The following is a 12237-nucleotide window of genomic DNA, read 5'->3' as shown; positions in this document are numbered from 1 at the left end:
ACCTGGCATGAAGAAAAGTACTCCTAAGGAATTGTTTGCCAAGAAACGTTTGCGTGACTTGCAAATTTCCAAAAAGGCTATGAGACTAAAACAGGATCCTTCCGATGTTTCTTGTCCACGAATCTGTTCATTCTGTGGGAACAGAAATCATCTTGCGTTACAATGTTTTGCTAAAAAGAAACAAATTTTTTATCTTCAAAATCTACTTCTTTTTACTGTCAACAGAGTAAATTGTCTAACGACATCTACAATGGATTTCATTCCTGCAGAAAACCAGAATTCTCATAAAAGCGGTTTCCATGGTCACTCTTCTAGAAATCTCTACAGGAATCGTGTCACTTCTGTGTGTGCAAACCCTTTTGTCACAAATATACACATTCCCAGTGTTTATGAGAATAAGTCTGGTAGACCTAAGTTTAGGAGATGGAAGTCTCACAATTATGATCCTATGGAACCAATCTCTAGAGGTCATAGACTAAATCCACAGAAAAATCCTTATGTTGGATATTCAAAAAGGCTTATGTCTAATTATCCTGGAATAAGATATAACCGAAGGAAGGTAAGGAATACACCGCACAAATGCTCATAAGGTGTTTAATTACAACTCTTCCCTCAATATTCGTAGTGGGATTACTTCTCACTCTACTACCTAAGTAGGTAATTTCATCCTTGTATCTAACTTGAGAGTTGCAAGGATGATATTTGCGGGATGCTCAAGTTCGTTGTATGTTATCGTCTGATCGAATTGTTTGTGTAAATATAGTTTTCTCCATTTATAAGTTGAGTCATGTGTTGACTCCTAGTAACTAATGTATATGTGTCTTTGTGCTCTAATTTGAAGCATCTTCTAAATTATTGAACCATGAAAAGGTATGAGATATTTGAAAACAAAGTGTACCTCCTTATTTTGGATCTTTTCTGATCCATTAACTTTTTGTATCTGGTCCACGAACGTATGTTTCTTCTTCTTGAGTGCGTAGGGTTTTACTTAAAAAAGGGTTCCTTCTCTTGTTCTCGAACATATATATAGTGTTCCTTTCATCCCTTATAATAATAAAAATTATGGAGAACTCTTCAAGATCTCAGAAAATTGTGAATCTTGATATGGACGAAGACATTAAAGGATGCAGTTCGGTTCAAGAACTTGTCTTGAAAAAGATGATTGCAAGGAAGGAGTACAACTCCTGGATTGGTGAATCTGTCAAGGATTTAATTATTTTTCAGAATGACTCAAAGGTCGAATTTGCAAACCTTTAACTACAAATAAGTCAGCTCACTGATGGTCAGACCAAAATCCTTCAAAATCAAAAGGTCTTGATACGGAACCATAAGAAACTCATCTCTGACTGCATCAAAGCCATGAAACTTACTCGCATCGTTGATCGAAAGGTGAATGTTCTAACTTGAAAAAACGAGGGGGGGGGGGTCTAAAAACCACACCCAATATTTTGTTCGGAAATCTGAATAGACAAACTCCAATATACTTTCAAGAAAATCAACTAGACAATCAGACTCAATCTATAGAAAAGTATATCAAAGAGTTATATCTCAATTTCTCAATTCAATATGCAATCAAACAAATAGGAATTTGCGAGCCCGATTGAATAAGAGAAATAACTTGGACGGCATCACAAACCAATATCCAAGTGTCATTCAATTCAATCAACAACCCAAAGGTTAGATTCAATAACTGATTGAACTTAACGCACAACCTGTGATATTTCTATTATATAACAAAATATAATGCGGAAAAGAAATAACACAGACACCAAAAAATTTGTTAACGAGGAAACTGCAAATGCATAAAAACCCTGAGACCTAGTCCAGCTTTGAACACCACACTGTATTAAGCCGCTACATACACTAGCCTACTACCAATGAACTTCAGACTGGAATGTAATTGAGCTCTAATCAATATCACATTGATCAAGGTACAGTTGCGCTCGTTACGTCTCTGAACCCCAGCAGGATTATACGCACTTCATTCCCTTAGCTGATCTCACCCGCAACCAAGAGTTGCTACGATCCAAAGTCGAAGACTTGATAAACAAATCTGTCTCACACAGAAAAGTCTATTGGAATAGTTAAATCTGTCTCTCACAGAAATACCTACGAGTTTTTTTTCCGTCTTTTGATAAATCAAGGTGCACATGAATCAATTAATAAACCGGACATATGTTCCCTAAGAACAGCCTAGTATTATCAATCACCTCACAATAATCTTAATCGTATGGAAGCGAAACAAGATATTATGGAATCACAAACGATGAGACGAATATGTTTGTGACTACTTTTAATCTTACCTATCGGAGATAAATCTCAAGAAAATCTTAGCAAAGATAATATTCAATCACGATAGTAAACGTAATATTACAACACACAACTACAGAGAAAATAGTTGGGTTTGGCTTCACAATCCCATTGAAGTCTTCAAGTCGTTAACCTACAGGGTTTCGTGAAAAACTTAAGGTTAAAGGAGAATCGATTCTAGTCGCAACTAGTATCACACATGAGGTGTGGGGATTAGGTTTCCCAGTTGCTAGAGTTCTCCTTTATATAGTTTTCAAATCAGGGTTTGAAATCAATGTTACCTTGGTAAAAAAGCATTCAATATTCACCGTTAGATGAAATCCTGATTAGATCCAAGCTAATATCTTTCAACCGTTAGATCCAACTTAGCTTGTTATATACAATTGAAATGTATCTTCATTTAGGTTTGAGTAACCGTACCTAAACGTGTACACTAGGTTGGCTCAACAGTATTTAACCAAGGTTAGCTATATGAACGCTCTCATATCAACCTTATTCATCTTATCACAACTAATTCAAATGACTCACATGAAACTAGTTATAGAGTTGTTCAATTGCTATATTCTCATAGAAGTATACAAGAACACAATTGAAGCAAAATCGGTTTGATTCACTCGAATCAATTCATGAACATTATAGCCACGTTTTGCATAGAATGCATTCCGTATTATTTAAAATGTATTAGTTCATGAACAAACCGATTCTAGAACTTTAACCACTCATGTATGAAGACGGGTACGCATACATAAAGTAGCCGGACTGAGTTTGGGTTCACCAGTATGCAAACGGGTATGCATACTTCCAAACACAGCAGAAATTCCAGAACCCAAACCCTTTGCCAGTAAGCGTACGGGTATGTGTACTTAGGCTCTGGAATTTCTCAACTAACAGGTACGCATACGCGTATGCATACTATAGTTCCGGTCATGGATCACATATATGCAAGCACGCATACTATGTTCATAATCCAATTAATGTTAAGTGTTATAAACTCTATTTCAATCATTGAAACATTCTTAGAGGATGACAATAGCCGTTTTTCACGAACTATTAACATCAAAGCAATTTTCAAGTTATTGAAATAATCATAACGAAACATTCCAAGTCTACACCAAATGATTGTATCACACAAACCATGTAAGATGTTACTCGGCGATTTTCACATGATCATCTGACTTTCGTCAAGAATATAAGATGAACTTGGTTGAATCGAAAGCTTACCAACACACATATTTCGAGAAATATGTAAGCGAGTTAAACTCAGCTCGAAATCTGAAATGTGTATAGTCGAACACTATATAGTAATACGACTTTTGTCTCAATATATGAGATATAGTAGAAATAGACATTCCAAATGATAGATGAGTTTTGGTCTCCACATACCTTTTGTTGATGAAGTTTCACAAGCTCTCCTTAGTAGTTCTTCGTATTCAATTGATGAATGTCGTGAAGTCTAATGCTCAACTACATAATCTATCCTAGTCCGAGACATCACTATAAGTAGACAAAAATCAAGAATTATAGTTTTGATCACTAACATTGACAAACAAGCTTGAGATAGCAACGCTTGCGAGTTTGACCGAGCAGTGCTCTAACATAACTCATGAACATGGAGTTTCTATGGTCAAAAGGATCAAGGATATCGATAGTACCTTTTATGATAGAGTCATGGAGAGGTATGATATTATCAAAGAAGTCTGATCTTTTTATTTTGTCTAGGAAACTACTTATGAGAATTTATTCTTGTGTCTTTAATAAGGATAACTAGGGTTTGGAATAGCAAACATTGTGATTACACATAGCTATTGCCAACGATTTTCATCTTGCAATGTTTTAGATTTATTTATTTAAATTCTAACTTTTTTGGAAGATGATTTTGCAGTAGTAAGTTTTATGGCTTTACATATTTCAGAAATCTTATGGGATATGTGTATTTATATCCGTGAACTATGATTATCTCATATATATCAAAAGTTAAGTCTATTATATCTCTATGCAAATATTGATAAAAGATAGAATGAACTTTTGAATATTCCACAATATTAATCTTTCCCTGATTCACTTCTATGTGAAAGTACTGTATGGCCGTAAGTTTTCTTATGTTGAGCATTCCCAATTAAATTAAAAATCAAGGTTCTCTTTTGGTTAATTTATTTGAGTTTTCTGGATAAAAATTCATGTTTCATGTGATTTGTTAATGCTCAAAGAAATCATTGTTTTCTAGTAAAAGTAAGGTCGCTCTTGTTGTTCTTTCGGGAATGACATTTTATCGGTGGGTGGGTGGGTGGGGGGGGGGGGTGTTCTTAATTGAACTTGTGCTTAACTGGCAAATCTTTGTGGGGAGTGCGGCTGTGGAATATTGTAGGAGTTGTCTTGTATCTTTATAAACTCCTTGATAAATACACTAAGTTTCGACTATGTGAAATCATCGAAACCAAGTTGATATGTTCTCTTTTAGTCATGAAGTGTCTCTATGAGAATTTCATTATGATCCTGCTAGTTTTCGTACCTTTTCCAATTTATATTGACAAAAAGGGGGAGAATTATTTTGTAGTTCACACTACACACATATGGTTTACAAATCATTATGTAAGGGGGAGTGGTTTTCATTGTGAGATAAAGTATTGGCTAAGGGGGAGTTCTTAATTGAACTTGTGCTTAACTGCCAAATCTTTGTGGGGAGTGCGGCTGTGGAATATTGTAGGAGTTGTCTTGTATCTTTATAAACTCATTGATGAATACAATAAGTTTCTACTATGTGAAATCATCGAAACCAAGTTGATATGTTCTCTTTTAGTCATGAAGTGTCTCTATGAGAATTTCATTATGATCCCGCTAGTTTTCGTACCTTTTCCAATTTATATTGACAAAAAGGGGGAGAATTATTTTGTAGTTCATACTACACACATATGGTTTACAAATCATTATGTAAGGGGGAGTGGTTTCCATTGTGAGATAAAGTATTGGCTAAGGGGGAGTGATACATATGACCATAGTATTATTGTCAAAGTTGTGATACAATTGAACTTTGATGCTGTGTAATAATACTATGACACTGTATAACAATATTTGAGAACAACTGTTGGAATCGGGTGAGTCAAGCTCTGAGAATCGGGCCATCAACTCATCTTCCATTTTTTTCAAACCTTCGTTGAATTCCAGGTCAAAACTTCATTAATTCAGGTGACTTTCATTACCATTTTTCAAATGATTGGTGTTTTAATCAATGTTCTTCTATTACATACATCATCTATCTAGTTTTTTTGTCTAAATCTGAATCTTGGGGAACAAAACATTAGGTCTACAATGGATCCATCGATTGTAGATTTGTCTAAAACCCCTGAAATTCATCCTTCAGTAAATTTGTTAGCTGAGAATAATGAAAGCAGATATGAATCTTGGAAATATTCATTAATTGGCCATATGGATTTTGTTCGTCTCAAATTTTCTGATGTTGTAACTATTCTCCGGGATCAATGGAAATTAGTGGGTAAATATCAACTGATCCCACTAGCAAAGGTTTTTTCACAATCAAATTATCAAATATGAAAGACAACAATTATATTACTTCTGGAAAATGGGAGGTTCAAGATCAAGTGCTTAAGATTAGGAATTGGATCCTAAATTTTAGACCTGAAAATCAGAGGACATCTAAAGCTATGATATGGGTTTAATTTCCTGGACTCAGCTTAGAATACTGGATGAGAAGACACTATTTACTATCAGCAGAGCAATTGGTATTTCAATTAAAGTTGATGCTGCTACATTGCAATATCAAAGTGGGTACTATGCTAAAGTTTTAATTGAGATTGATTTGGCTAAGACAATTCCAAATAAACTTTGGATAATCACTAAATATGGTGCTTTCTCTCAAGGAGTAATTCTTACCAAGCTTCCAAAATTTTGTTCTAAGTGTAAGATTGTAGGACATTTGCCTACATAATGTAGAGTTAAACAACACTCTAACATGGAAAGTGACACTAATAAAATTGAGAAGGAGATCACTAAAATACAGAGGCAGAATCATATTTCTTCATCTTCAAATTTAACACCTGAGGTTAATACTCCTACTCCTTTTGTGCCAATTCAAGTTCCTGAAGGCATTGGTAATAATGTTACTCAGACTATTGCTAATTCTAGTTCAGTTCATGGTGTTCATCCCATAAATGATACTACAAGTGAAGTGATTAAAATACATACAGAGATGGAAGCTACTATAATACTTCATCCTTCCCCTGGTATTAAAGTTATAAGTAACCCATTTGAAGCATTACAAGACAATGAAAGTGATTTATGTAATTCTGAAGATGGAGAAATCAAGGAGGTAAGTACTACAAATCTGTTAGAATTTGGGACCATCTCTTAAAATATTACTATAATTCCAAAGAAAAATTATAGTAACCAAACCATTGATGAAACTAGTACTAGTAAAGCGGTTGGAGCTCAAAAGAAAAAAAGTCTTATTCATCTTAAGCATCTTAAGCAATTACTGTTGGAATATCAAGCTGCAACAGGTCAAATTATAAATACTTCTAAAAGTAGATGCTTTGTAGATGGTGCCTCTACTGTGAGGAAAAGACAAATTGTTGATTTCTTTCACATGGAAATTTCTCAATTTCCTGACAGATACTTAGGTGTGATGCTAGTACAAGGTAAAATCAATTCCTCTCATTTATGGCACCTTGTGGAATATATGCAGCATAGACTGTCTTCTTGGAGTGGCAGACTTTTAAGTTTTCAAGCTAGACTAACTCTAGTCAAGTCAGTTCTTTGTAGCATACCAGTGTATAATATGTCCATATATAAGTGGCATAAAAAGATAGTGGATGCTTGTGAAAGAATAATCAGAAACTACTTATGGTCTGGGAATGTTGAAGATAAAAAATGCATCACTCTGAAATGGGAAAAAGGTTGCACTTCTTTTGAAGAAGGTGGTCTTGGTGTAAGGAGATTAGAAGATATGAATAAATCTCTACTCATGAAATTATTTTGGAAAATGCTTCACTCTGAGGATTAATAGGCCAAATTCTTTATGGCCAAATATAAAAACAAGGATGGTAACTGGATAACATATTATAGAAGATCCTCTGTTTGGCCTTGTATTAAATGGATTATTCAAATATTCAATGCTCATATATGATGCACCTATTAGAAAAATGTTTCCTAACCATTCTTTTATTGCTTCAAATCCTAATTTGAAGGTCAGTAGCTTAATTGTGAATGGTCAGTGGACCATCCATGAAGATTTTCAACAATTCTTTAATATTGATCAACTCCCAGTTCCTAGAGATGGTGCAGATGTTGTAATCTGGTGTAACATCCATTCTGGCCAATTCACAGTTGTTGATGCAATGAAGAAAATCAGTTCTCCCATGCCTAAGCTGCACTGGTACAAGAAAATATGGAATCATGCAGCGCTCCCCTCTACCACAACCAATATTTGGAAGATTACCAGAGGAGCTTGTGCTACTGATGAAAACCTTATCAAGAAAGGGTTCAATATGGTTTCAAGATGCTACATTTGTAAAAATAATATTGATTCTTTGAATCATATATTATGGAACTTTAACTTCAGTAAGCTTCTTTGGAGATGGCTAGGAGGTATTTTTCATTTTCTCAATCCTCTTTCCTTTGAAGATGTTTTGAAATTAAGTAAAACCTCTAGCCCTATGATAAAAGAGATATGGGCTATTTGCTCTTATACTCTAATGGTTGAACTATGGTTCTTAAGGAATAATATCTGTTATGATGAAGATAAACCTAATTTCACTAAAATTCAATACAAATTATGAAAACCGTGAAAGATTGTGAAAGGAGGTTGAAAGGGATTATGTGGGGAACTGATATTAAAATACATATTCTGCACTTTTTTCATCTTCAGTACATCAAAGTGAAGAGAATTAAAATTGTGGAAATATTTTTTTGTCTTCCAACTGAGAATGCAATTCTCTTGTGTTGTGATGGTGCTTCAAGAGGAAACACTGGGTTTGCTGGCTATGGGTTTATTGTCAGAAACTATATTGCTGAGTTTGCAGAGTCAGGTGGATTAGGCATTATAACAAACTATATTTCTGAGTTGCCAGTATAAGAGCTTTGGAATGGGCTATTGACAATCAGCAGTTCAGAGTGATATTGCAGACTGATTCAAAAGCCTCTGCTCTATCTTTGATGCATCATAAAATTCCCTGGTTTCTGGTAGCAAGATGGCAAAGAATTATTACTAGCCTCCATTCTATTTCTTACAGGCATGTGTATAGGGAGATAAATTTTTCAGAAGACCACTTTGCTAAGAAGGGAGTACATCTACAAAAAGGCCAAACTGTGTGTTACAGGAGCAGACCAGCCTCTCTTACTAGTATGGAAATCCCTGACAAACCTTATTATAGGTTTGAGTAACTTTTATTACTCATTTTTTGTTTTCTTAGTTTTTTTCTTTTTTGTTGGTCTTGTATTTGGATCCTCTGTTTTTTGAATAAATTTTTTGGTTTTTGGTTAAAATAAATAAATAAATAAATAAATAAATAAAAATTGAGAACAAATGTTTGCGTATTGTTATAGCTACGGATCTTCAACAACAATGTTACTAATTTGAACACGTTCAGAATCACTGGAGTACTTGGCACTACACAAAATCAGGGATTTTATAACGTTGAAAAAACATTAGTATTTATATATTGTTACAATATTTTTTCAACAGTTCATTTCGTTACAATAAAAATTTATTTAATAACGGTTTCATTCGTTGGAATAAATACACCAACGGTTATCTAGTCAGCACAAGATTAATCTGATTTCATTTTGTTATAACGGATAACCGTTATTGCGCAGATCGTAATGGTTAGTCTGTAAACAGTTCGACGTAACAGATACTGTAACGTTGACTTTGTGTGTAACAGTTGACTTACTGCCACATGCCACATGTCCTTCCTTGTAACAACCACATCAACGATTTTAATCTTGTTTAGTTGATTGTAACAGATTGGATTTAACAATTATTGTAACGATTCACAACCGTGATAGCTCAGTGTAAGGGCTTCCGTACGACATGTGTCACTCGGTTGTAACGTGTAAAGTAATGGCTTCAAACGTTGATGATTGAATATAACATTTTGGATATAACATCTTGTTGTAACGATTCGATTCGTAACAGCTGACTGTAACTTTTGTCGTTTGCCACGTGTCTATCGTTTGTAACATATAGACTAACGGCTTTAGACGTTGAGATTGATTGTAACAGTAATGAATTTTCCAGGTGTGCTAATTACTAACATATTTTATAACGTTGATTCAACGTTGGTAAAAAAAAATAGTTTTCAAAAAAAAAAAATGTTTTTTACTGTTATAAATAAGCTCCCATAATTGGATACCTACAATGCAATGCAATCCATTTATGAAGCTGCAATACAGTTGCTTTCTGAAGCAGCATTGCAATTCATTTCTTATTCCACAATACATACATTATCATTCTAGCAGCACAAGCAATTCATTCATTCACAAATCCATACAACAACCAATTGAACCAAGGTTTGTCTCCTCATTCATTCACATACGCAAGTATATATGATTATCATTCTTACATTGAAAGGACTGCTTAAGCCTAAAAAAATACATGGTTCCCTATATGGTTATAATCAAATAACGAGGGTTGTGTTTTTCAACAGTTTCTAAATATAAAAGTGTTGTTCTGCATTATACCTTGGCTGAAAAAAGTTGTTCATGATCAGCAAAAAGAAGTCGTCCTTTGACATAAGAGTGGCCTTAACCAGCTCATGGCATCATTTATTGCCATTGATTCCAGTATCCTGACAAAACAACAAAAATGAAACAAAAACTCAAATTAGACACAACTCTCATAGGAGAGAAAGATTCATTCAGTAATTTCGGCAATTCATTTACATGTTCATTGTCATTCTGCAATACATACATTCTCATTATAGACCAACCAATTGAACCAAGATTTGTCTCACCAATCACTCAGATACCTAAGTTTATGTGAGTGTGAAACAACTGCTTGAGGAAAAAAAAACATACATGGTTCCCTATGTTATAAGAAGATGACAAGGTTGTGTTGTTTCAGCGGTTTCTAATATAAGCAAGTTTCTAATGCATACATTCTCACTATTTTTATATGAACATGGAAACCTAAGCATAAAAAGTTTATATTTGACAGAATTGTCACTAGGAATTTATATACATGGTTTCATATGTTAAATTAAGATGACAACAAACAATGCACTGATATAGCAAGATTTCACTCACCAATTAATAGAAGTAGAGAAAAGAATGGCTCGCTTGGTACAAGTTCTTTCCCTCGCTTGGTATAGCTTTGCAAGGCCAACACTGTCTCGCTTGTTTATCCATCTTCATGATTGACCCCCCACACAGTGGGACTGATCCGCTTCAGGTGTTCGCATCAATGAATTCTCGAAGAACAAAGATAATGGTACCATCAGTCAACCAAATTTTCAGTAAGTAATGCAAGAAACTCTAATGTGTCAAGAGTTTACCCACCAACTGGAATTACAGTGGTAAGTTGTACCTTTTGGCAGGAATCATGTGAAACACATACTTGAAGGTATTACAATAGGTAATGCAAACAAACCTGATATTACAATAACTTGTCAACTTTCTCTGCAGTAGGTATTCTCCAGCTTCAGGTGTTAGCATCAGTGAAACCTCGCAAAACAAAAGGAGAATTGTAGCATGTAAGTGTATCAGCCGGAGGTAGCGAATGATAACAAGGAAACTAATACTTATAATAGTTCAGTCACCAGTAAAATTAGAGAGGAGAATGTTTTGCTCGTCAGGTTAGCTGAATTTATCTCCTTCAATTACAACAAACCTAACGACCATAACATCTCCACTATGAAAACTTGATGGTAGTAAGTTGTACCTTTTGGCAGAAATCATGTAAAACACATACTTGAAGAGAATGAACAGGTGTGGTAAGATCTTACTCAGCAATAAAATCAGATACGAGAATAAGATACTTCTAGATTGTGCTACTTCTGCGGCTTTGCAGGACAAACAATGTCAAGTTATTTCACCACAACTCTGGCATTTATCTATCAAGGTCCTGCAGCGCTATACAAGAGAAGGGATAAACTTATTTCAATAAGATGATCTTGGTTACAAGTTCTTTCCATCTTTGTACATCTTTGCAAGGCCTACACTTGCTCCTGTCATATACCAACAAACACATATCGGTGAACTGAATATTGTCAATTGAATAAGTACATGAAACAATTTGAAGAGATCATAATAGGTAATGAAACGAACCTGAGATTTGCCAACTTTCTCCATAGTAGGTAATCTCCATCTTCGGGTGTTAGAATCCATGAAAACTTGCAAAACAAATGATTATCGGTCAGATACACTGCAACTGAATAAGCAAATGACATATTTGAATAGATCATAATAGGTATGGGTAACAAACCTAAGATTAAAAAGGTGGACTGCGGTATATATGAAAGAAACACAACTGATAAACTTTTGTATTCAAAATCTTGTCCACCAAAGTTCCAGAAAACAGACAAAAAAACGATATGAAATATCAGAAGAGGATACAAGGTTGCCCCTCTTCCCTCCTCCTTTACCTGGTCTAGGGACCAGCATTTAGAACGGCGGAGTTAGGGGGGCAAATAAAATAAAGTAAATAAAAGACATCCATATATAGATATATACAGAGGAGTACAACCCGATACACTCGTAGAAGTGTATTTTTAAGAAATGTTTAAAGTGGCAGAAAACTGAAAGGAACTTTTCTGGGGTACACTCTATCTAGAGAGTGAAAAAAGACTCCACAAAATATAAGCAGCAGTATGTATATATTAGTGTAAGAAAAGATGCACAAACCATTACAAAACCTTCAGTAACTGGATCATTGGTAATATCTATAGCCTCAATACCAGCTCAGATTGAGCCTTT

The 12237-nt window shown here is 34.6% G+C and overlaps 1 protein-coding gene across 1 annotated transcript; it reads left to right on the top strand.

The window, feature by feature from the left end:
• The first annotated feature begins 7466 nt into the window (after positions 1 to 7466).
• LOC113279232 lies at positions 7467 to 8102 on the top strand. Its single transcript, XM_026527932.1, has one exon. It carries the CDS (start codon positions 7467 to 7469, stop codon positions 8100 to 8102), a length of 636 nt encoding a protein of 211 aa, XP_026383717.1.
• The last annotated feature ends 4135 nt before the right edge of the window (positions 8103 to 12237 follow it).

Source organism: Papaver somniferum, chromosome 5, assembly GCF_003573695.1.
Source record: "Papaver somniferum cultivar HN1 chromosome 5, ASM357369v1, whole genome shotgun sequence".
NCBI classification, from domain to species: domain Eukaryota; kingdom Viridiplantae; phylum Streptophyta; class Magnoliopsida; order Ranunculales; family Papaveraceae; genus Papaver; species Papaver somniferum.
Note: the sequence above shows the minus strand (reverse complement) of the source record. Positions and strands in the feature narration are given on the sequence as shown.